The sequence below is a fragment of the Dysidea avara genome, chromosome 6, assembly GCF_963678975.1.
Source record: "Dysidea avara chromosome 6, odDysAvar1.4, whole genome shotgun sequence".
NCBI lineage: Eukaryota > Metazoa > Porifera > Demospongiae > Dictyoceratida > Dysideidae > Dysidea > Dysidea avara.
In genome coordinates this window covers 38,705,435-38,730,777 of record NC_089277.1, presented here as the reverse complement: position 1 = coordinate 38,730,777, position 25,343 = coordinate 38,705,435, and the positions used below count along the sequence as shown (strand labels likewise).

Sequence of the window (25,343 nt, the reverse complement as noted above, 5' to 3'; positions counted from 1 at the left end):
CTATGAATATGACCAATTAGCTGCCACCACCCTTCTCACTCAATCAAGACATGCAGTTTCTTAGCAAATAGCTAATTTTAGGAGAACTTTATTCCTCATGCAAGTCCTTGCACATTACTAGCTACTAGTTACATGTGAATGATGATCACATCTAGTTGGTCTCATAAAGTTATTAAAGCATACAGGTCTCCAAATCTGTATAGTAAATCTGTGAACTAAAAAAAATTGATGTGATACTAGCTATAGACCACCATACGAGAGTGCTGTAATCCAAACATTTTGTTTTCTTACAACATCATAATTCTTGCATGGATAGAAGCCATTTAACTGTAAACCAACATTGCAATTAATAAACCATCTAAGTGTCATTAGTGTTTTTTTCCTGCAATAAAGTTCTACCAATAACCTCTTGTACCAAGAGTCCATACTATAAGACCTCTTTATTATGAACTATTGATAGTACACATATACGATCAAAAATCAGTAATTTACTGTTATACATTACATACACTTGTCAGAAAGTGCCCAGTGGCAGTGACACAAAGACTAACACCTGTTGGTTTGACAACCATCCACTACAGGATTGGAGGAAAGACTATACCACAGTTGGCTGTGGTGCCTCAACAGAGACTAGGGGAGGTCACAACATTACAGTATAATGTGTTGACGTCATCCATGACTGACCAAAGAGTTGAGATTAGCCATATTGTATATTGTCAATGTAGACTTGCGTGCATCATGTATCAGGTAATGTAGACAGTATGATGCAGCTATTGCACACAGAAACTAGCTATATGTAAAATGATGTGATATCATCATAGCTAAGTTGATAGCTTGCTTCAGTTATAAAATTAATGTAAAGCAACATTACAATAATATGTCACTTGAGCGATAACCAGGAATGCTAGGATGGCATCAACTTAGTCACTGCACTGTAGCTATGTTACACATAATCACCCACATAACTGTAAAGGCATATATTCCCATTCCTTATATATACACTAGGGGAAATTTTTATGGTGTACATGCATAATATTCATAGCCACTTACATTTCCTTTATTATTATATTCATGAAATGCACTATTTCTTTTTTATCTCCTGGCAACCAAGTGCAGGTTATTTTATCGTAGTAATCAGTACCTTTCCACAAATCCAGGTATATCATTGTAGTATACATTAAAGTACATAGCATGAAGATGGTGAACCGCTGAAACAGTAAGTAAAGCCATCGCTAGATATTTACTAAAATAAACACTTTGTCACAATGCCATACTCCCCAGCTGTCTGTCACTATTCATGACAAATTCTAACATCCATATTGTACAAAGACACAAAGTGTAACACACAATTAAGGCCATAAATTCATGTAATATTTACCTTGGCATACAGTACATAACTATCCAGCTCCGTGTGTTGACTGTTTACATTGTCATGTTGAAAGCCCTAAAGGGTTGAGTATCATCACTGTATGCCATAGCTTCTTTTTTCTGTAGCACGGTAAGTCACTGAGAAATATGGTGTAGTTGATTTAGATACAATTCTGGCATCACGTAAAGTTAATTTTAAAAGTAAAATAGAGCTTCCTTAGTATAACAATTCATATACCACCAAAAGTTATTGCAGCAGCATAATATGGGTTACAGTGTTACACATTGTTGTAGAGACACTCTGTTATATGATGTTGAAAGCCTATGTTGTGTTGAGAACCAAGTTTTGGCTCAGTATTACACTGAGCTAAACACAAGAAACCTGCAGTATCCATTTGATCAGTTTACAGCTGCATTTTCACTAGTCATGAATGTGGTGAAAATCTTAATACTGATTTTATCTACATTTCTTGTAAATGTTAAAGCAATTTACTGCAATGTGACACTAACAGGAAATTGTACAGAAAATGTTCAAAAACATTTCCTGCATGATAACTCGAATAGGAAATTCTAAAGGAAATCATTAAAAAAATTTCCTACGTGCTGACACAAGCAGGACATCTTACTTTTCGTGCAGTGTCAGCCTTTGATCTTGTCAGCAACAAAAGATTGTATGTAACTCTTTAAACCTATGGTAGAATGGCCATCACCGGTAACTCTGATACCAGACTCACTGAAGGAAGAAATAGAGTCCTGAATCAAGTGATCCTTCATAATCAGCAAATGGCAAAGTACCCTAAAGAAATACCTAACTAAAAAGGCGGTCCGACCACTTACGCACAGCACCTATCTTCCCACAAGCAGAAGCATCATCAGCATACCAAATTTGTTCAACTCCCGATGGTAATTGCTGCATCAAGTGAATGGTTGTCAAGGCATACATAATATGTATATTCCCTACTTGTTCTTAATGTCTGAAGAAGGTACTACATAAGGTGACCCTTAGCTATGCCTTTGTGATGCCATCCAGATGGTTGATGCAAGTATTGCTGAATAGAGCAGTGGCCTTGCACAATGTGAGACAGATTTGTCCTCCTTTTGCGACTATCTATATTTACTGTAGTCACAAAAGGAGTAGTCTCACATTGTGCAAGGCCACTGCTCTATTCAGCAATACTTGCATCAACTATCTGGATGGAATCACAGTCACCACAAACAAACACTCAAGCAACAAATGGATAGCAGTCTCCATACCAGCCGCTTGTCCAGCACAAAGTTGCAAAGGACCTGCGGCCGCCATGATATCTTCTGTAATGATAGAAAGAACTACCTTGGCCACCAAACACCTCACACACACACACACACACACACACACACACACACACACACACACACACACACACACACACACACACACACACACACACACACACACACACACACACACACACACACACACACACACATACACACATCAATGGGCCAAACACCCGGCTGCTTGTCTAGAGCAATCAGATGACAGGCAAAGGCGGCAAGAATATCTGGGGTGACAAAAATTGAATAAATGCATCTAGCAAACAAAACAATAGCAATACACAAATCACTTGATGCCGAATGGAAGGCAGTGCAGAGTCATCTCCAGCAGCAGGCATTCATTCCCCAAAGTAGGCCTCAGGGAATTATGCTCCTAAGTTTCATCATTATTCTATTTCGAATTTCTCCAAAAAAGTTATCATTATGCTAGTATTATTCCCAAAATGTACTCATTATTCTCAAAATTATTCCCAATTTTTATTTTTTTAAATGTTCGACTTCTGCAAATTAATCATGTTTAGCAGGATTTTTGTATGGTAATTATGTTGTTCTATTACCCAGGAAATTAGCTTTTAGCTGCTAAGATGCTTAGTCACTATTGCAATAGAGTAAAGATTATTCCGCTGACTGTTCTATTAGAGTAAGTGACTGCTCTATTAGAGTATCTCGATCTTAACTTATGCGAAATTGCATTTTATGCCAATTGTATCACTTCAAAATGCCAGAATAATTCCCAATTCTTTTACCCCATCATTATGCTCAAAATTATGCAGGCATAATTCCCGGACTCCTACCCCAAGGACCAGTAACACCAGTTGTTTGCAGAGCTGCAAAACGAATAACACAACCATCTAAAGCATCGAACACAACAGGGTGGATACAGGAGGATTGTCCCAGTTAGGTAACAAACAGTTCAAATAAAGTGGTAGAGCAGAAGGATAATCAGATTCGAGAACATCATGGGCATGGGGGTCAGAATCAGCCTTATCATCCAAGATCAACACCCCACCATTGTGCTGACCAGCCAAGGGTTGTAGAGTTGTCTTTGTCTTTCCCTCAAGCATCAACTTTGCAAATACATAAGATGATTGATCATTCTTCCAGGTAATATGTTTAGACTCAAGATGGGCTTGGATTGTTCTTCCCTCATGCAGAAGTTCAGAAGTATCTTGATTCTTTCAAAAAGCTAGACGTTGCTCCAATCTCTTTACATTATCAGTTGGTTTAGTGCGAGGACATGTATGTTGTAACAATAGTGAGCTTGCCACAAACACAACCTTAAAAACAATGAACTCCAGGGCAGAGCCCTGACCTACTGCACAAAACAATCTGGCAAGCTCACACACAAAGGAATTACCAGCAGAGCCACAAGGGGTCATTTCTTGGCCACTGAGTCACCTCCTTGTTGGCTGTATTCATATCATCACAAAAACTAGCTGCATCCTTTACACCCAAGGTAAAATTTGGCTCAGTAACAGGAGGAAAACCCATAAGCTCAAGAGGATAGGTTGACTCTAGAGTAGTAGGATGAGTTGATAAGTCAGGAGGATGAGGGGACTCATAAGGAGTAGGGAAAAGTGTTCTTGAAAAGGAATTCACCACCTCACCGGGGGGATTAAGCAGGAGAAGGGGAGTAAGTCAGATTATCCACCAGAGCAACAAAGTGGCAGTACTGCTTTCCAGGAATGGTTGGAAATTGGCTAAGTGGTTGATCCAAGTAATGGATAGTGGCCTTCCAATTCTTAGCAGAGGCCTTGCTTGCCTCACGTTGAAACTGACACAGAGAGATGGTACGAGAACCCAACTGAGTACAAGGACTGGATCCACAGGATAAGTCTTTATTTAGCAACTTTGCTTGTAAAGTCCCACAATAGACTATATTCACACCAACACTTGACTCTTAGAATGTGATGAATCATTAAAGAAGTTTATTAGTCCCTATGGTGCATATAGCACTGTGCTTAGCGTTTCTGCTTAAAAGTATATTCTTGAAATGCTCTATATAGTAACAAAATCCATAATAACTGTATTCACTGACTGTAATAGAGCATTCACCAAATTTGTAAAATTGTTATGTTATGTTATGATTATGGGTTTAAGTTTTTTTTTTACAGATTGGAGCAGGCTCGGCCTTCGTAGTATAAATGGGGCTCAAAAATCAATCTGGATTGCACTGAAGTGATCCGCAATCTGCAGTATAAACAGGCAGAAAGTTTATTTTCTACAATTTCTGCAGTGAGATTCTACAAAAATATTGGTGCTAACTATTATTATGATGGATCTAAAGCCTAAAAATTATGGTTTAAGTTGTTGAGAGAGCAAGTGATGAAAAAGATGCCGTTTTGGTCAATTTTTGCTCAATAATGGGATCACTCAGATTGTGAAATCTCAGAAATTAGCCATACTTGGTACATAACTTCTTTGCTGATGGGTGACTACTATTGTGGTTTGAGGAAGTTTTGGCTATCATTCAATTCATTTTCTAGACGAAAACCCAATTTTGAACCCTAAAATCCTGTCTAAATGATGCAGTGACAGTTATCATGCTTCACCAATCAAACCACCAGTACTTTTTTGTGAAGTCTTGCTCACAGTGTGAAGGTTGAAGTGCAGTATTGTGATAAAAGATTATCATTTCCGGGAGGTACAGTTCATAATTTCATGATTCTCAGATATTTCAATCAATTTACATTGACTCCAAGAAGGCAATAGAATTTAATGCCACTGAAGCTGTATTGAAGTGGGGGAGACAACATGTAACAGCAGTTAGCAAATTATTTTGAAGATGTCAATTTTTTTACATTGGTAATTACCCCTCTAATACCCAAACCCTTTACACTTTGCCACTGCTGTCATTTGCTCACCTCACTTAATTTCTACTTTATAAATAGTTCTGGTTTAGTACACTAGAAAGATAATTCGTAACTCTATCAGCGGAAATTTTATATGTCACTGAATTTGACAAAACAAGGCTTACACACGCATCCAATTTTCTGACTTTAACTAACTGTAAGTTGACTAGCTATACCTATTTGCCTAAAACTTTCACACAATTCTTGTATAGCATTGTAAAACACCAAGTAAAAATTTGAAACTAATGGATGCTCCTACACTGAGTGATGAAGCCTTGTTATGCGTCAATTTTGGTCACAAATGCGTTGTGCTCAGAAAAAATGTTTGCGTTACTAGAATACTACAAAAATTATGAAAATAGCCTATATCAAGTGTGTCATGTGGCCAAGTACAGCCGGTGCAGGTGGTTAAAGGTCCACTGAAATGATAAAATCAACTTGTGCTATAGTTAATCCTCACCAACAGTAATACAAGTTGATGTATGTGATTCAGTCTAGATCAATAGATATGACAGATTTTAGGTCTTTGTGGTTGATGACGCAAGATGCGTCATAAAGCATCATACCGGGAAAGCTCAATACGCATCACCGCTATAAAAATCATAACTAAAACGATGTTTGCAGTATAGTCGATCCGTATAGCTTCTGATAACACTTTAATCATGCCAAGACGCTGTGTAGCAGCCGATTGCCACACTGAATGTGGACGGGGATACAGTTTACACGAGTTTCCTAGTGATGGTACGCTAAGAGCAAAATGGACACGGGATGTACAACAGCAGCGAAGGAACTGGGGAGGGCCAACGCCCCATTCTTTGCTTTGTGCAAAGCATTTTACACCCGAGTGCTTTGAAACTGACGGCTTACGCTATCGAGATGCCATAGGTATCCCTGCTAAGAAGCGCTTGAAGCGAGGTGCCATCCCGACCATATTCCCCAGATCTATTCATGGTGGCCGCAGCCAACCATCTGCACCACCCAAGAGACCAGCTTCCGAACGAAGAAGACGAAAATCAGTAAGTAGCAGTAAAATTAATACAACATATTGAAAATCAACAAAATTTATAGCTTTTGAAAAATCAAACAGTAAACTTTTATACAGATAGCTGATGAGGTCCTACAAACTAGTTTAACAGAAGATCTGCAGAGTACACCGCCGTTAGAATATACCAATACCGAACAGCTGGAGTCTGCTACATCTGAACAGTTGGAGCCTGCAACTTTTTCACAGTGGGATACTGAGTCTGATCAGCTAGAAGTTGAGTTAGAGTCTGCTACTACTGAACAACCACCTGCACAAATGGAAATACAGACACATACACAGAATAAAGGTCAGTCCTGGTATTAGTTATGTGACTAAATTGAAAATAGGTTCTCTGGTAATAGAGTCAGTCGGAATACAGTGTAATCTTCTAGCAGTACCTCCACTGAAAAAGTTTTCCCGCACCACTGAACTGTTGCTTTCTAGTGAGCCTGAGGAAACTGAGCCAGACGAAACTGATCTTGAGAGTTCTTTCTACATTTCTCAGGATGAAGCCTCAACAGAGTAAGTAATATTTTGTCTACACTTATAAACATTTCATCAGCACCTATTAATATACACAGTGATGACATTCAGCAGCCATGTTCTTCAATTCACTCAGGTTCAACACTGGATGAACTAAAATACATAGTGTTTAGATCATCTCTGTTAGAGCTGTTCACTCATTGTCCATCATGCCATAGCTTATGCCCTGGAATAACAACAAAGCCACAGGGAACATTTGATGTAGATTATGTACACTATGTATACTATGTACACTATTTAATGTAGATTGTTGATTGCTGTAATGCACTTCAACGAGAACTTTGCAAGGGAACAAGCCATAACCAAGTCTGGCAAAGAGAGGATAAAATTTTATTATCCAAAAGCCAAACAAGAAGAATGCACGCCTAAAATTGTGCCAGTGCCACCAACCTATAGTAAGCCATGTGAAGGTATAAATCATGGATCGAAATTTGCCTTTGTAGGGTATGCAGCACAATTAATGGCGAAGACAATATATTTTGTCATACATCCTGACGAGAGGCCACCTTTACCAGAAGAACCACCACATTTGACCAGCCAATATGAACACCCCGACAAAGACTTGATACCTCGCTTTTCACGTTATAAAAAATAACTATGTATAATAATTTAATCGTTGATACACAGATAACATGTTATATTATATGATACATACTTAATCTAAGGTGTAGGTGGTGGGTAATGATGCCCAGTATATTCTTCTGAAGGAAACTCGTGCCTGATCCTGGACACAATGCATGATGGTAGCACTACACGCCTGTACATGCCCAAATAGTGCCACCCCCACCACGTCATCTGCCTATAGGCAAGGTATCGGAATCTCCTGGAGGGAAAGATTGCTATAAAATACAGTAGCAAACTTATTAGCAGCAACCTGTTTTCATCATCAGGAACATCACTACTGCCATGGTGGTAACGATGACTATGCAGTGAGACCAGTAGTACTGTCCGGCATAAGCACACTGTAGCAAAATCAGTGTGCTGTGTAACACATACAGGATGGGTTGCAGGACCAGAATCTTCCAAAATGGAAAGAGTCTGCTCTAGTTCTTTACAACAGATAGATTCTCTGTCCGTGGACATTACTTCACAATGACCACACGTACACCTACAAGTATATTACAGAACAAAAGGAAGGCTTTAAAGTTATCTTCTAGATACTTGTATTATCTATACACACAAAACTTCCCACTCCTTATCAACCTACCAGTCAGTATTCCCCACGCGGCTAACTTCAAAATCTTCGGTTTCGGTGGGTAGGCTAAAACTCGCGCTAGTAGAAGGCCCAGGCTCCTCATCAGAATTGTACATCGGCTCAAAGCGATATGGCAATACTTCGGACGGTAAAGACAAGTGCAACTCTTCGCTCGCCTCTACTGATGAATATGTGGAGGAAGATTCGTCTGAATCATTACTGCTGAACGATGAATTGCGCGAGCTGCCACTTTCTACCATTGTAACACGAGTAATAAAACTCTCGTGGTTCCCGATCTTACGTCACAGATTCAATTATTCGTGACGTGATCGAACTTTGAGGGTTAATATCTCGGTATATCATTACAATGAAATCATTAAAAAGGTGTTTTTGTGCACTGCACGTTATAAACAACACGTCCATACAATAAAATAGGAGGTAAAATTTCCATTTCAGTGGACCAAAATTTTAATAACGACAATTCAGGTGAATTTTTGTGTCGCTTCACAAAATTTACCTGAATTGTCATTATTAAAATTTTTACCATTAACCTACCATCACAGCCATTTCTTGGCCGCCACCTTGGATTTCACATCTTTTTTCACCATAGCCTTTCTGAGGGCCGCACACTTTTTTTACAGCTTGGCTGTTTTGGATTAGATTTCATTTCTTTTTGTATTTGTATACCAGCTTTGGGACTTTTTTAACCTGCGTTTTTTTCTTTACTACAGGAAGAAGAAAAGATGAAGTAGATGTACTTTAAATATTTTATCAGAAAATGTACAAATTATATATACTGTATAATACATATTTGACCGCATTTGCGAAAAGGGGTCTTCCACACACATCCAATTTGCCAACTTTGACAATTGATAACTTCGGATTGGAAAGAGCTATTGCCTTGATATTTGGGTAGTGGTGAGCACCACTATAGCTGAATACATGGAGAAATTTTCAGGTTAATATGTTACTTGAACACTGAGTTATGGTCTCCAACGTTTACGGAATTGGATGTGTGTGGAAGACCCCTTTTCGCAAATCCGGTCACATATATTGATTACAGAAATCTCCATGGTGGTTTCTTTGTAACTGGACACTCTACAAGGTGACTTCTTCTAATTGCTCTCTCTACAGGGTGAATTGTTTGTAGCTGAACGATCTACAAGGTAACTTCTTCTAGCTGATCTCTCTACAGGGTGATGTGTTTGTAGCTGAATTTTGTATAGGTGATTTGTTTGCAGCTGAGCTCTTTACAGAATGGTTTCTTTGTAGCTGAACTCTCTAAAAGGTAACTTCTTCTAACTGATCTTTCTACAGGGCAATTTGTTTCTGGCAGAATTTTCTACAGGGTGATTTCTTTGCAGCTGAACTCTCTACATGGTGGTTTCTTTGTAGCTGAACTCTCTACAAGGTAATTTCTTCTAGCTGATCTCTCTACAGGGAGATTTGTTCGTAGTTGAATTCTGTACAGGTGATTTGTTTGCAGCTGAGCTCTTTACAAAATGGTTTCTTTGTAGCTGAACTTTCTCCAAGGTAACTTCTTCTAACTGATCTTTCTACAGGGTGATTTGTTTGTAACTGAACTATCTACAAGGTAATTTCTTCTTGCTGATCTCTCTACAGGGTGATTTGTTTGTAGCTGAATTCTGTACAAGTGATTTGTTTGCAGCTGAGCTCTTTACAGAATGGTTTCTTTGTAGCTGAACTCTCTACAGGGTGATTTGTTTGTAGCTGAAATCCCTACAAGGTAACTTCTTCTAGCTGATCTCTCTACAGGGTGATTTGTTTGCAGCTGAACTCTCTACATGGTGGTTTCTTTGTAGCTGAACTCTCTACAAGGTAACTTCTTCTAGCTGATCTTTCTACAGGGTGATTTGTTTGTAGCTGAATTCTCTACAGGGTGATTTATTTGCAGCTTAACTCTCTACAAGGTGACTTCTTCTAGCTGAACTCTCTACAGAGTGATTGATTTTTTTTGCAGCTGAACTCTCTACATAGTGGTTTCTTTGTAACTGAACTCTCTACAGGGTGATTTGTTTGTAGCTGAACTCTCTACAGGGTGATCTGTTCATAGCTGAACTCCCTATAAGGTAACTTCTTCTAGCTGATCTCTCTACAGGGTGATTTGTTTGCAGCTGAACTCTACATGGTAGTTTCTTTGTAGCTCTACAATGTGACTTCTTCTAGCTGAACTCTCTATAAGGTGACTTGTTTCTAGCTGATCTCTCTACAGGGTGACTTGTTTCTAGCTGAACTCTCTACAGGTGATTTGTTTGCAGCTAAACTCTCTACATGGTTTATTTCTTTGTAACTGAACTCCCTGCAAGGTGACTTCTTCTAGCTGATCTCTCTACAGAGAGATTTGTTTGTAGCTTAACTCTCTACAGGTGATTTGTTTGCAGCTGAACTCTCTACATGATGGTTTCTTTGTAGCTGAACTCTCTACAAGGTAATTTCTTCTAGCTGATCTCTCTACAGGCCGATTTGTTTGTAGCTGAACTCTCTACATGATGGTTTCTTTGTAGCTGAACTCTCTACAAGGTGATTTCTTCTATAGCTGATCTTTCTGCAGGGTGATTTGTTTGTAGTTGAACTCTCTACATGATAGATTCTTTGTAGCTGAACTCTCTACAAGGTGATTTCTTCTATAGCTGATCTTTCTACAGGGTGATTTGTTTGTACCTGAACTATCTACATGATGGTTTCTTTGTAGCTGAACTCTCTACAAGGTAACTTCTTCTAGCTGATCTCTCTACAGGACAATTTGTTTGTACCTGAACTCTCACATGATTGTTTCTTTGAAGCTGAACTCTCTACAAGGTGATTTCTTCTAGCTGATCTTTCTACAGGGTGATTTGTTTGTAGCAGAACTCTCTACAAGGAAACTTCTTCTAGCTGATCTCTCTACAGGGAGATTTATTTGTAGCTGAACTCTCTATACATGATTTGTTTGCAGCTGAATTCTCTACATGATGGTTTCTTTGTAGCTGAACTCTCTACAAGGTAACTTCTTCTAGCTGATCTCTTTACAGGGTGAATTGTTTGTAGCTGAACGATCTACAAGGTAACTTCTTCTTACTTATCTCTCTACAGGGTGATTTGTTTGTAGCTGAACTTTCTACAAGGAAACCTCTTTTAACTGAGCTCTGTACAGGGTGAATTGTTTGTAGCTGAACTATCTACAAGGTAACTTCTTCTAGCTGATCTCTCTACAGGATGATTTGTTTGTAGCTGAACTATCTACAAGGTAACTTCTTCTAGCTGATCTCTCTACAGGGTGATTTGTTTGTAGCTGAATTCTGTATAGGTGATTTGTTTGCAGCTGAGCTCTTTACAGAATGGTTTCTTTGTAGCTGAACTCTCTACAAGGTAACTTCTTCTAGCTGATGTATCTACAGGGTCACTAGTTTGTAGCTGAATTCTCTACATGGTGGTTTCTTTGTAACTGAACTATCTACAAGGTGACATCTTCTAGCTGATCTTTCAACAGGGTGATTTGTTTGTAACTGAACTCTCTACAAGAAAACTTCTTCTAACTGATGTCTGAACAGGGTGAATTGTTTGTAGCTGAACTCTCTACAGGGTGATTTGTTTGTAGCTGATCTCTATACAGGTTACTTATTTCTAACTGATCTCTTGAATTCTGTTCAGGGTGACTGCTCTATTAGGATGACTGCTCTATTAGAGTATCTCGATCTCGCACTTGCTACACCAAGTTGGATTTCGTGTTATAACTCCGTGGCTTTAAGTCTGATTTTTCTACACCATTGAAGAGCCTTTCTAAGATGATAACTCCATCTGTACAGCGATTTTCAAAGCATTACCCCAAGTGGTTTATCTGGTAGGCGTGGCAAGCATAATAATAATAATAATAATAAAATTAAAAATTAGCTAATCTCGATTGCGTAATTGTTACACACTGTTGATTTTTTCGCTGTATCTTCCTGGTTTTTAGCTCGATTTCTTTCAAACCACAAAAGGTTTGAGGTTCAATAGTTAACCTATTCACCCACCGATTTTCAGCTTCTTCCCATACGCGGTTTACCCTGTAGGCGTGACAACATATTGGTGTTATTTTTCGTGCATAATCGCTCATAACTCTGCCTGTTTATGGTATTCCAGCCAAAGTTGGTACCGAGATGCGCCTTTATACCCCCCTTCTGTGTGCCAAATTTCAAGGCAATCGGATAACGCGTTCGCGTTTTATAGCAGTTTTTGTAAGTGTGCGAAAAGAGGAAGAAAAATAAGAAGAAAAAAAAAACGAAGAAACTAAGCCAATTTTTGAAGTCGCATATCTCAGGAATGCCTGAAGCGATTTCGCTCAAATTTGGAATGTGGAGTACTGAAGGTGGAGGGAATCTACACAGCAAAATTAGTCTTGTTTCATCAAGGCAGCACAGAGCTACGGAGGTGCGAAAATTGCGTTTTCTTTCTTCCTGTCAATATACTCACGGGGTTGCGCGCCGGCTTCTTGGGCCGCACGACACACTACCGTGTGTCTTGATATGAGACTGTTAATATCAAAACTGTACTGACATCACTGCAGCATTTCTTTGCCACCAATCATAATTTCATATTTTAATCATAAAGACTGAACACATAGCTACATTGTTCAGGCATTGACAACTGTAACACTTACTTGCACAGCAGTTCCTATGTTGTTTCTAAATCTGACATTATCAAATCTTGCATTGAAATAAGCAATGCTGATAGCTGCACCTCCTGCACCAAAGTTGCTGTCAAACAAGCTAATGTATATACCAGGACAATTAATTACTATTTCAATGTATTTATCATCTCCACACATACGTAATTACATTTTTATTTAATAGCCATAATAAATTAATTTTAAATGCACCCCTTTCACAACCTTGCTGCTTGGGCAATAGACAAAATGTACAAGCTCTATACTTATCTCTATCTTATCCCGTTGTAATACGTAACTGCAGGACAGATTTATTGAGGCAACTTTCCTACTCGATCAGACAAATCATAGCTTTGTGTAACGCACTCACATTCAACATAATTGTGCCACATATTTGCATGTGGGTCATAAAACAATTTGGAAAGATTTATAAATCAGGATCAACACTGACTTACCATATAGTGCAAAAGTTTAACAGGGAACATTTTAATGAATTTGGCAATTTGTATTGCAATTTGTCAACTTCAAAATTTTACATTTATTGCACACTATTGGACCATTTCCTCAAAATTTTACTCATAATAATGCTTGATTGCCCAATTCGTCAAAAATTTGCCTCATCAAATATTTGTGTTACACACGCACCGTTGATGCATCAGTGTAAATCATTTCAGCAAATTAATTTCACACACTACAATGAATCAATTTTATTGACTGCAAGCATAGTCAATACGTAAAGGCTTCATCAAGTTGTACTATTAGAGTCATTTATACATTATATTTTTACATGCGTAACTTACCAGTTAATAAATGCTACAGGAATAAAACTGCTTTTATCCACATGGATGTTATGAGCCGCATCCAATATCTGTACAGTGCCATAAACCTCTGTAGCTGAATTGTTGACAAAAGTGCACTGCTTAAATGTCACAGAATTAGTTAATCCTCTTAATACTGGAATTTGGGTAACCCCAGCTTGTTGAGCGGTGTTATCCACAAATGTACAGTTATAAGCAACCATACTACAAACTGCTTCATCATTTTCTTGAAAGCGTACTGCATAAAACATGGCTCCAGATTTTGTAGCTCTATTTCCCTCAAACATAATGTTTTCAAGGATGTATGTATGGTTGTTGTATACTGTGAAAATTACACAGAACAACCCTCCACCAAAAAGACCAGCTATATTGTTATTAAATGTTGAGTTACTTACTATACAGTTTAATACACTAGAAGTGTTAACAAGAATTCCTAAGCCTCCACCTCTACTGTCAAAAATATTTTGACTTAAAGATTGTTGAAGTGAAGTCCTATAATCTAAACCATTGATAGTTGCAGCCACATTATTAATAAACTTACAATCAGTTACAGTAATGTTAACACTAGTTGCTGCTACAGAATTGTATGATATAGAGAGACCTCCACTACTTGTCTGGAATGTTCTAATATCACTACCATCAGAAGTGTTGTTGTAAAATGTACAATTCCTCACTAGCACATTTGGTGAGTTGTTAATGCTTACTGCTCCATTTTTCATATGCCTGTGATGTGTACATATATAATACCTACAAGTATATCTTATTATGTCCCTCCAATATACACAATGTATGAAATGTAGCACTTGGCTGAATTACTGCATTAATTGTTATTTCTGTATTATTTTTACGCTACTTCATGTGACTAAGTCTGCAAAAATAGGGCATGTGAGCAAAAAAAGTTAATGACTTATTATGCCTTTACACTATGGCCAATACTTGTGAAACATTAAAGTAAGTTACAGAATGCATATATTCTTATTCTATTTCACTAACCGATTAAGTGACTGGGTGTAGTTCCCATATGCCTTATTTTTGCAGGCCTACTCACATATCATGGAGTAACGATCAAATCTATTATACCTAACTTGCATATATTTGTACTACAGCATACTCCCAGTATGGGCCATCAAAATTACAGCCACAATCCACAGGCTTCCCTTGAATTTGCAGGAAGGGTGTTAACATGCTTTGGCTTGCATACACTAAGGCTACTAAAAGTCACCACCTCCTAAAGTGTTACTCACTCAATCAGCATTTATATCACAAGGGTAATTTACTATAATATCCAGAAAGACTTGTGACATACGGAGTTAGGCACTTTCTCCATTACTATTTACTCTTGCTTTTAGCAGTTAGTGACAATTGAATAATTATACCTTGCATTGTGGCACCCCAATTCTTGCCTCATGTTATTTTAGAAGTCATTGGTGGAACACTCACTAAAAAATAATGTACAGTCATGGATAGCTTCAAGATACTTGAGACACCCTTATGTGATAGAAAGAAAACCGCTGTATGTATCCATGCATGGCATCATTAAAGTGGTTCTATTTGTACCATATGATAGACAATATTGAAGTGCTGTAAATACATAGCAAGAGGTCACATGCTGTTAAGCTGGAAGAATCTTTACTAGGCACATAGAAGGTCACCAGCTGTTAGTGTATAGCTAGCTGCTTTGAGGTGGGACTGTACGTAAATCAGTGGATTGTCATTGTGTGACCTTGCCCCATTTTTGCTGTTTCTTGGATCAGCTTGCATAATTTAGTCTCCTGCCTATGACATGAATGGCATTTATGTGCTATTTTAGCCAATTCTGTAATTTGATAAATATTTATTTTCTAATAAGACCCTGGTCTAGGGCTGCTTGTAAATTCACAATGATAAATATCTTGACTGCCAGAAGTATGCCACATTGGAACACTCTGGACAAGTTTTTAATTCATATTCCAAAAGTCAAAGTGCTATGGAAAGAGCAGTCCATGCCGAGTCACAATCACGCTAGATGGTGGAGCAGGTGTAAGGTGTATGTAATGGAAACACCACTATCAACACTATCACATGTGAAAACTAGGTTTTCTTAGTTGAAAACAGTGTTTATTCTAGGATTTCTTCTTTGGGGGGGAATCAGGAATTTGGGGAGTGACTAGGTGAAAGTTTGTTATATAGTTGTCCAAGTTCACAACTATATAAAACAGTTGAGGTAGTTTGCTAAATACTGGTTAGTCATGTAAGGCTGTGTCACGCATGAATGTTGATTTTGATTGATTTTTGTGATTGTGCGTATGAAGACTGATCGCACACAAATTGTAAAGATTCAACATTAGATATGCAGTGCATTACACTGTTATGTCATACTATACACTCATACATCAATCTCTACCAACCATATATATCATCTGGCGAGTATTAACTATCATTGTACATATGATACCACAATTACAGTAAATTATAAGATTATCCAGGGGCGGATCCAGAGCCTGGAAAGAGGGGGGGCACCTTGCTGAAAAAAAGTTGAAGAGCAAAAAAAAAAAAAATGTCAACAATGATAGCCAGTTATCCTTTACCAAATATATTATATCACGTATGTTATGTAAAATAAAATCCTATTTATAGCTTCCTAAGTAAGCTACACTTCCCCATGAACACTGTGACTGCTTTATTAGAGTGATTGGTGATTGACTGCTCTATTAGAGTATCTCGATCTTATATACATTTTTTGAAGGGAGGGGGGGGCGTGCCCCCTGTGCCCCCCCTGGATCCGCCACTGATATCATCTGGCCAGTATTAACTATCATTGTACATAATTATGATACCACAATTACAGTAAATTATAAGATCTGCATGGGTGGATGTCTTCCAAGAAATAATTAAGATGTTTGAAATTAAATACTAGGGAATTTTCATGTGGGTTATTGCAATACAAGAAGTTTTTCAAAATCAGGCTTTCTGAGATTAAATCTGGGGGGTATTTGTGCTGGCTGTGCATGCGGTTTTGAAAGTAGAAAATTTTTACAAATCACACCTTCTGAGATTGAATGTAAGGAGAGTTTTTTCTATATTGGGTAAACTTGGGCTCTCAGATATTGAATTTATTAATGTATTTTAAATTGATCTGATACTGAATCTGAGAGGCAGCATTTTAAGGTTGTATTTGCATTTGTTAATCTGGGAAAATTTTACATATTAATCACTCTGAGATTGAATCTGAGATCATTTTTGATAAGTTTAGTGTGTCATTTCTAATATTAGTTACTCACAACTTTAGGGGGGTGAGGTTGAGATTTTAGCGGGGGGAAGTTCCCCCCCCCCCCCCCTAACAGCCCTAGAATAAACACTGAACTTAAAAAAGCAGATTTGGTATCATTGTAGCATATTATACTAAAGGCCTTTTCACACCTGATGCGAATTGCATTGGAAGTACATTTATAAAATGCATCAAGTGAATTCAAAGTGCATTAAACAATTTCACACTCTCAGATGGAATGACCACTACATGATTGCACTGCATCATTTCAATGCCATTAACACATGATTGGTGTAAAATTAATAGCATTGTATTTCACAGCAGTGTCTTTGGTGTTTCTAATGCTACATCTTTGCATTACTGCCCTTAGATGGAGGAATGTGTATTACTGGCAGAGCTAAAAGATGATGGGAGCTAACTAGAGGCAAGGGTGATGGCACAGCAAAGATTGTGATTGCAGATTTCAGCATTTGATAGTACAGCGCAACTGCAGTAGGTGAAGCCCTTACAATTGGTCACAAATGAGTGGACTGTGATTTCATAGTTAATTTATAGCTAGATTATAATTGTGTACACAATGGTATGGCATGTGAGTGTTTAAATATAAGGCTTAGCTGTCAAAGTTTATAGCCCTGAACAGTCTTCACAAATGATGGAATGCACATACGTATATACAGCACATAGTATTCTTTTCAAATTCTATTCACAGGATTTCCAAAATGAGAATTTTAACTGTATGTGGTGGGTGATCTCAGATGCAACAGACACTAACAAACAATATTGATGTCTTGAAAATGCAGAGAAATGTGCCTATTGATGTGATAATTAACCTTCAGATTCATTGGCAAAAATCTCCTTAAAATGGAACCATGTGTAGACAACTGAAAAATACTACCTTACTTACTGGTCTAGCCTTTGTTCTCCCTATTTTCTAGATTACGCATGCCAATGATGTCATATGTGAGCAATTACATTAGCAGAAATGCGGTGACTACTCTATTAGGGAGTTTTGTCGTAATTCAACTTGCATCTCCAGTATAGTTGTAGATCTAACTTCAGTATACAGTGGATCCTTGAGTGGTGGTTCATTATGGTATGTCTGCTTAATTAAATCCTTAGAAATGCTAAGCGTGTTCATATGGTTTTCGGCGACATCCGTGGTCATGTGTGGTAAATGCCTATCACCGAAGATTTTCTTAACGTGATTCATACCACCAATGAATTTATTACCACTTATGGTGCATTTTGTAGTCTTCTAATGGATCGTGGTATAGTAAGCTACTGTAGCATGATCGTTTACCTTCAATTAACTGAAATCCACAAAATTACTATAATAAAACTCTCTAATAGAGCATTCAAGTTTGACCGAATTTCTGCTAATGATTTATATATATATATATACTGTTATGTCATGCTTCATGGTATGAACCACCAACATGGACCATGTTAAAGAGAAGTCCTTACAGTTGATAAAGTTTCATAATAGTCACCAATACTATGAGGGGGTGAGTAACATGAGAAGGCTAAAATACATTTGGAAAACATGGTTTCACATCTAAATAAAGTACCCCACAGAAGCCATAAGCTTCCTGGCTCCTATTACGCTTCCTATTACAAACGTATAACAGTAGCCATATAGCTACATGTATATAGACAAAAAGATCCTGCTAGTTAAAGAAAAGTTTGGCCTGTTACTTAGATCTCCAATCCAGGACAATAAGGATGGCAATGGCAGCCCTTTCTCTGGTACCCACAGCTGAGTGGCCTGGCTGCTTACCTAGTTGACACCTATCATCAGGACCCAGCTGGGCAGTATACTGTATACGGTAGTATACAGTATACTGCCCAGCTGGGTAGTATACCCAGCTACGGTATACTACCGTAGCTGGGTAGTATACTGCCCAGCTACGGTAGTATACTGTATACTATACACAGCACTATACACTTACTGGAACACACAATTCTGGATCACCACATTGTTCACTTCCTCCAAATATATTGGACGAAGACATTCAGTAAACACTAGTCCATCAAATACAACCATTGAGGCTTTTGATAGCAAAAGATTTGATGCATAAACCACACCCGTGCATCTTATATATGCCCTATCTCTCTCTACTTGCATCTTCAAACTATCATTTTCCTTTAAGTCAACTCCATGTACAAACTTTGTTACATTTAGTTGATAACTATTTGCAGTTAGTGACAACTGAATATACCTGTAATGTAACAGAAAGCGTCATAACGGTCAAATGTAACTTACAACAGGGAGGAAAAACAGCAAAATAACATAAAATAACAACTAATTAGCTAGCTACTAAGCTATAAACAAACTTATAGTTACAGCTAATACATTAAAAAAATATTATAGCTAATTACAAAACTTGAATATAGCTACCTTGGATAGCGGCATCCCAATTCTCGTCTCTGTAAAGTGATCTTGTCCAAGAAGAGATCTAGCTGCGATTGGTTGGACACTCGTTCGAAATAATGTACAATATTAGCGCCACTGCAAGTTGTAACATGTGGGGAGACTAAGCTTACGCAAAGTGATCCAAGAAACAGCGAATAATGAAGCGGCAAGTTCGCATAATATGAACAATCCATTGTTAGGATAATCAAACAATTATTCAATGGACGGAGTTCATACTAGTGAAGAATAGGTGGAGACTATTCTACGGAACGGAACGGAACGGAACGGAACTGAACGGAACGGAATGATGGACTAAACCACTGAACGGAACGCTTTCTAAAATTGAAGCTTGCAACTTACCATTGCTGAAACTTCCCTTATAAGTTAGCAGTGGCATCTCCAGTGGGTGATTAAACATAAGATAAATAGAATTAACGGATCGATTGTGGGTTTTTGTTGGTTGTCATTAGTAACGAAGTATTATTGTGGGATGAGCTGTATCAGTGATGTTCATCCATACGGAAGGGAACTTTATGTGAGCTGTTTTTCTTATTTAGACTTTAGAAAACAGTCTGGGCCGGTCTTTCAAGTCATAAGTCAGTGTATAAATAAAGCAAGCATGAAGATACTGGTAACAGGAAAGAGCCAGCTGAATTAAAACTTGAAGAATTTTGTGCAGTGTGTGAGGAGCAAATATTTTGGCAGACCGCAAGGAGGGTATATTCTGCAAACATCACTGAAGTGTATGCATGGAGTTATTTATATATTAACAGCTGGTGCAGTGGACTAATGCCATATTCAATAGTGAGCTGATTTTATCTGTTGCACAATTCAAGGATGTGTCTGACTGCTAGCCTTGAATCAGGCTAAATGCCATAACTCCAAGATCAGCCAAATCTCTATTATAAGCCGCATGTGAAACCATGCCCACAGCCACCAGGCAAACGTGATTTGGACCAGGATATGTGTGTAATTTCAATGTATCTAGTCAGACTTGAAATGGAACACTCACATTAATTATATACCACCTAAGAATCCTAGGATTTCTTAAGTGTAACATTTCACATGCTTCACTTCAAACAAAACAGGTTAAATTTGTTCGTCTATTTTCAAGTGATTCCCAGTCCAGCTGGTCCATGAAATTACAATGGGATCACATGTATTTGTTACAGTGCGGGCTGTCCTGTGTTGGATCTACTCTAGAGTTGAGATTTCAAGGTAGACTCACTGCCAATGTACTGACACTAGTACTGTTGTAGCATGTTTAAGTGGAGGACAATTAAATGAAATAGTAATGCTAGATTATTTATGTATACAAATTTTTCATAATGAAATTGATATCTAATTTTGATTTGTACTTCCACTTTGCAACATATTCAAGAACAAGAAGCTACCACACTTAATCTCCAACCACTGTCATTAATTAACCAAGATCTCACTAGTCTGTAATTCACCTTACTGTAGTGATTTTATTGATTCAACTGTATGTTTTCTTCATTTTCCTTTGAAGTTGTACCAAGAGTTCATAATAAGGTGGAGAGTGTCTAACTTGAACGTATTCACCAAACACCCTGCTTAAAGTAACACCTCGACCTTATTTCAGAACAAAGGCTTTACCTTCTTCAGCAACACTAATCAACAGTTTTCTATCCCCCAGTAAAGGTGTTGATTTGATGAAAGGTGAACTTTACGCAGGGTGTTTGTACAGGCCATACTGAGAGTTAGACACTCTCCCCCATACAATTCCGTATTACGAACTCTTGGTTGTACAGTATAGGTAAACAAAGATAAGTTTCTCTCCCATCTTATTCTAGGATTTCTATTGACAAGGAAAATTCAATTATTTGTATACAGGCTCAAAATTGAGAAAATATAAAGAAAGTGAATTAATATTATACAGTCAGTTTGCTTTTGGATATTTAATGTCTCCAACCACAACAAAAATTCGATGAATCCATGCATCTCATCACTGGTCGTCTGAACATTCTGAAAGTGATACCTCACTCAATAAACCATATAATCTGTTTATTAGACTGAATAAAGTCATGATTACCTAAACAATCAATTAATGTTTTATAATTATCCTATTCCATTTTCCTGGAGGTTCCACTGATAAAATGCAATTTCAGCAATGATAGCAGATAGCAGCTAGCCAAGCTGCAAGTTGATTCAGAAAGCATTCCATTCTGTAAAATAGACTCCATCCAGAATTCAACTCAGTACTCAGGCTGAGATATCTGACAAAAGTCCACTACTCTGTTAATGAATCATTGATGTTCACACAATATAGCCTCCTTGAGGTATCTGAATGTTTGCTCCTCACACACTGCACAAAATCCCTTTAGATTCTGCTTAGACTGAGTTGATTCAGCTTGTCACCATGCTTGTTTCCTTTGTAGTGTAGCTATACACATACTGATTTATGCCGATTAGAAAGGCTGGGCCTCAGACTGTACATTCTAAAGTCAAGTAAGCAAAAATAACTCACATACTAGTAAAAACAAGTCATGCATTAGTTCCCTACTTGATATATCCGAAGATGAACACACTAGAGTCAGCTATTCCCACAATTAGTACTTCGTTTCTAATGACAACCAACAAGAACCCACAATCGATCCTTAAATTCGTTTTATCTTTCTTGGGGTAACGTTTGATTACCTGCTGGAAGTGCCACTGATAACTTGTACAGCAATGGTAAGCTGCAAGCTTGAATCTGAGAAAGCATTCCGTTCCGCAGTTTAGTCCATCATTCCGTTCCGTTCCGTTCCGTAGAATAGACCCCACCAGAAGAATATTGGATGCTGTAACCTTTAGTATTAAACAAAATAAAATCGCCACAAACACGTTTCTATTAAAGAAAAATTGATGACAGTGTATTGCTGTAATTACCTCCCACTTTGCGTTAAAAGATGATATTACGCTGAGATAACAGCGCCTTCACTTCCCTTCACGTAAACTGTTCTTAATCGCAGAGATAGTGGCGACCTCTGATATCTTTAGTACACAACCTCTCTCTGCTTCTCTGTGATAGTGGCGACCTCTAATATCTTTAGTACACAACGTCTCCGTGTTCGCTGAGATAGTGGCAACCTCGGATATCTTTAGTATACAACCTCTCCGTGTTCGCTGAGATAGTGGCGACCTCGAATATCTTTAGTACACAACATCTTCGTGTTCGCTGAGATAGTGGCGACCTCGGATATCTTTATTATATACTAATCAAATGTACTGAAATCGCTGGGATCACTGCTACTGCTTTCTCCCGCCCACACAAAATGTACAGAATGGTGTATTTTTATTTTTTACTATACAGGACTGTACAAATCAATAAACAAAAATTAAGAGCTTAAATGATTAAATTACAGAACTGAAGGTCTACCAGTGTCTTGCACTGGTAGCCATAATTAATACTTACAAAGTACAATAAGCTATATAACTACAAATAATAATTACAATGGGTAGCTATAAAGAGTATAACTTAAAGAATAAAATAGTTTGTAGGAGCTGAAATGTTAAACATTTGGAACAGGGGCAACAGAAATAAAAAGTACATAGATTATTACAGTCAAAATTGCTAACAAATGATTCCAAAAATAATTCTCAAGTTGAGTTTGAATTTGAAAGTTTGAGGGTCTGGGATAGGTCAATTAATGGTAAGCTGTTCCACAATCTGGGTATATGGCACAAGTAGGAATTCATTACTTATAGTATACATATAGCTTAAATAATGGTAGGCATGGTATATACTGCTTACCCCAAAGGGATGGAGCAATGCATTGATAGTTCATCAATGATTATTATGATGACAATTTTGTACAGCTTAATCAATAAACGAATATTCATATGGTTCTACATGGGGTACTTAGAGGTAATAAGTCACTCTCCAGAGTTCCTATACAGAAATTGACAAGGAGCAAACATCTTGACTGCCTGGCAGACTCTTGTAAGCATTCGAGCATTAATCGGATGGCTGCAGGTTCGAGGCTGCCCAGTGTAAAGCCTTAATAAATAAATAAACAAGACCCTCATGAGAATTTCTGAACATGCATGTGGCAAATCTCCCTTTTTACTGTATCAGAACTGTTTGCTTGTTACAAAGTTAAGTCACAAGACTTATGTATTGAGTACAAAATCAGTACCAACCACATACTAATCTCCTCCTCCAATATTGTGGGACTATCTATCTCATGACCAAATATATAAGTAGAGTGGCTAATTGAGCAAATCGTTCACTTTTTCAATAAAAGCAACAAACTTGGTACAACATTTGCTTAATTCATACTATTTCATATTAGATATGGTGAATTTAAAATTACCAATCATATCATGCTCAAAGAACCTGAAAAGTAAAGTTAGTAGAAAATGTATTGGGGAAGCCATAAAAGAGCTCTGAGCTGGCTCAATAGTACATATACCAAGAGTTCTATTATGAACTCTTGCATATACTGAAACTTAGCATTTGAATAGACACGTTAGGGATGGTAATATCCAAATCTGATCAAGGGAGGTGTTCATCCAGGTCACTAGCTTGCCATATTAAGATGTATGGAGGGTCATGGCATATGAAGCCATAGATGTACAATACATTGTTTCTATTTGGTCGTACCTGTACTTTTAACACTGAAATATTTGCTCCATTTGTAGTGTTTAAAAACAGGTAATTTTAACACATTTTGAATTTTTTTCTGATTACACCTGAAAATGAGATACATTCAATAAATTAAAATGAAGGTTCTTAATGCACTTGTGTGGTTTCCTTACCAGCTAGAAGTGCACTTATAATCTACTTTAAAAGTTTCGAAACATGCCCTAAGGCAATGAATTTGACATGGCACCGTATCTAAAATGATTTAGTATACCTTACTCAACTTCCACAGAAAATTTAGTGCTTTTATCACAAAGTGAACAATTTCATCAAAATTTGTTGCTTAGCCGCTCTACTATATAGGCTTACATGGACTATGAATTCAGAAGTATAGAAAGCGGTCCATTCTAGAGTTTGCATGGAACATGTATTCATAAGTATAGAAAGTCCATACTGACTGTTTATAGCCACATAGTATACAGAGAAATATAATTTTATATTATTGATATGAATCAAGTTTCCATGCCACTACAACAATTTATAATAATTAATCAACTGCAAAAGCTACAATGAAAATAATCAAACCACACAGTTATTATAAGTTACATGAAACAAAAGGTTCTACATTGTTTTATAATTGTTAACAATAATGTACATAATAATAGTAATATCACTCTACAGTGTCATAAAATCAATAACAAGTTTAGATACCGTGGTGTATTTCTGTAATGATATAATAGTACTATATTAGTTAATTAGTTAAGTATAATAACAATAATTATTACAGCAATCATGAATAAATTATAATTGATGCAAATCTAGACAAGTAGTCGATTACCTAAAACCAGAAAAGTGCTACAGTATTTTAACTTCTCCCTTTTCAATGGATTTTTTTAAAGACTTTATAATTTCATAGTCTTCAGGACCACAGTCATCAAATGATATTAGATAGCCCTGTTTATTGTATCTTATAACCGTTCCTTTGTACCATGTTGTGGCACTGTTATCAGGATCATTATAGAACTCCACACTAACACGCTTACCTATAGCCTTCTTTCCTGTTGGGATTTCTTTAGTCTGCCTGGACTTTGATGATAATGCAGACCTCTTTTCAGGGGGCTTTAGGGGTCTTCGGGTTCTTCTTCTTGCCTTTACATGGTAAGTAATTGTGATATTGGCTGCTATGGCAAACTTCTAAAATAGCTTGCCTTCGATCTTCAAGATATACATGTTCCACTAAAGGCTTTAAAGAAACTAATTTCTGGTTTTCTGGTACACTTTGTCGATTAATAGATTCCACTGGATTGGTGGTTCCTGGTAGATCTTCCCATTCTTCAGC

At 37.5% G+C, this 25,343-nt stretch overlaps 3 protein-coding genes and 1 long non-coding RNA gene across 5 annotated transcripts in view; 1 reads left to right on the top strand and 3 right to left on the bottom strand.

The window, feature by feature from the left end:
* The window catches only part of LOC136257562 (uncharacterized), a 65,738-nt gene extending 46,104 nt beyond the window's left edge, over positions 1-19,634 (bottom strand). The window contains exons 1-4 of the mRNA XM_066050792.1: positions 19,405-19,634; positions 18,956-19,225; positions 13,742-14,482; positions 12,936-13,044 (exon numbers count right to left, since the gene is read on the bottom strand). Coding sequence (XP_065906864.1) covers positions 12,936-13,044; positions 13,742-14,482; positions 18,956-19,225; positions 19,405-19,613 — 1,329 coding nt within the window. The 5' untranslated portion in view covers positions 19,614-19,634. The remainder of the gene's footprint in view (positions 1-12,935; positions 13,045-13,741; positions 14,483-18,955; positions 19,226-19,404) is intronic.
* On the top strand, positions 6,071-7,760 carry LOC136257804 (THAP domain-containing protein 10-like). Of its 2 annotated transcripts, XM_066051112.1 has the most exons (5): positions 6,074-6,550; positions 6,637-6,865; positions 6,921-7,080; positions 7,348-7,496; positions 7,545-7,760. In XM_066051112.1, the coding sequence occupies exons 1-5, from the start codon at positions 6,197-6,199 to the stop codon at positions 7,694-7,696; spliced, it is 1,044 nt and encodes a 347-aa protein (XP_065907184.1). In that variant the 5' UTR covers positions 6,074-6,196; the 3' UTR covers positions 7,697-7,760. The 2 variants fall into 2 exon arrangements, with proteins under 2 accessions (XP_065907185.1, XP_065907184.1); XM_066051113.1 differs by lacking the exon at positions 7,545-7,760 and having other exon boundaries at positions 6,071-6,550; positions 7,140-7,364.
* Positions 6,580-8,612, bottom strand: LOC136257805 (uncharacterized). Its single transcript, XM_066051114.1, has 2 exons — positions 8,309-8,612; positions 6,580-8,209 (listed from the first exon to the last, which is right to left on the bottom strand). The coding sequence occupies exons 1-2, from the start codon at positions 8,554-8,556 to the stop codon at positions 7,762-7,764; spliced, it is 696 nt and encodes a 231-aa protein (XP_065907186.1). The 5' UTR covers positions 8,557-8,612; the 3' UTR covers positions 6,580-7,761.
* A 1,620-nt stretch (positions 19,635-21,254) lies between the features above and the next one.
* LOC136257854 (uncharacterized) lies at positions 21,255-22,508 on the bottom strand. Its single transcript, XR_010702212.1, has 2 exons — positions 21,944-22,508; positions 21,255-21,878 (listed from the first exon to the last, which is right to left on the bottom strand). It is a non-coding gene; the product is annotated as an uncharacterized lncRNA (long non-coding RNA).
* Positions 22,509-25,343: the final 2,835 nt, after the last annotated feature.

What these genes read in the sequence shown, in the direction of transcription:
- LOC136257804 (XM_066051112.1), top strand. Translation starts at nt 6,197, where the DNA reads ATGCCAAGACGCTGTGTAGCAGCCGATTGCCACACTGAATGTGGACGG. An exon ending in AACGAAGAAGACGAAAATCA is followed by an intron (nt 6,551 to 6,636) that starts GTAAGTAGCAGT and finishes ACTTTTATACAG; the next exon opens with ATAGCTGATGAGGTCCTACA. An exon ending in GACACATACACAGAATAAAG is followed by an intron (nt 6,866 to 6,920) that starts GTCAGTCCTGGT and finishes CTCTGGTAATAG; the next exon opens with AGTCAGTCGGAATACAGTGT.
- LOC136257805 (XM_066051114.1), bottom strand. Translation starts at nt 8,556, where the DNA reads ATGGTAGAAAGTGGCAGCTCGCGCAATTCATCGTTCAGCAGTAATGAT. An exon ending in CGCGTGGGGAATACTGACTG is followed by an intron (nt 8,210 to 8,308) that starts GTAGGTTGATAA and finishes ATATACTTGTAG; the next exon opens with GTGTACGTGTGGTCATTGTG.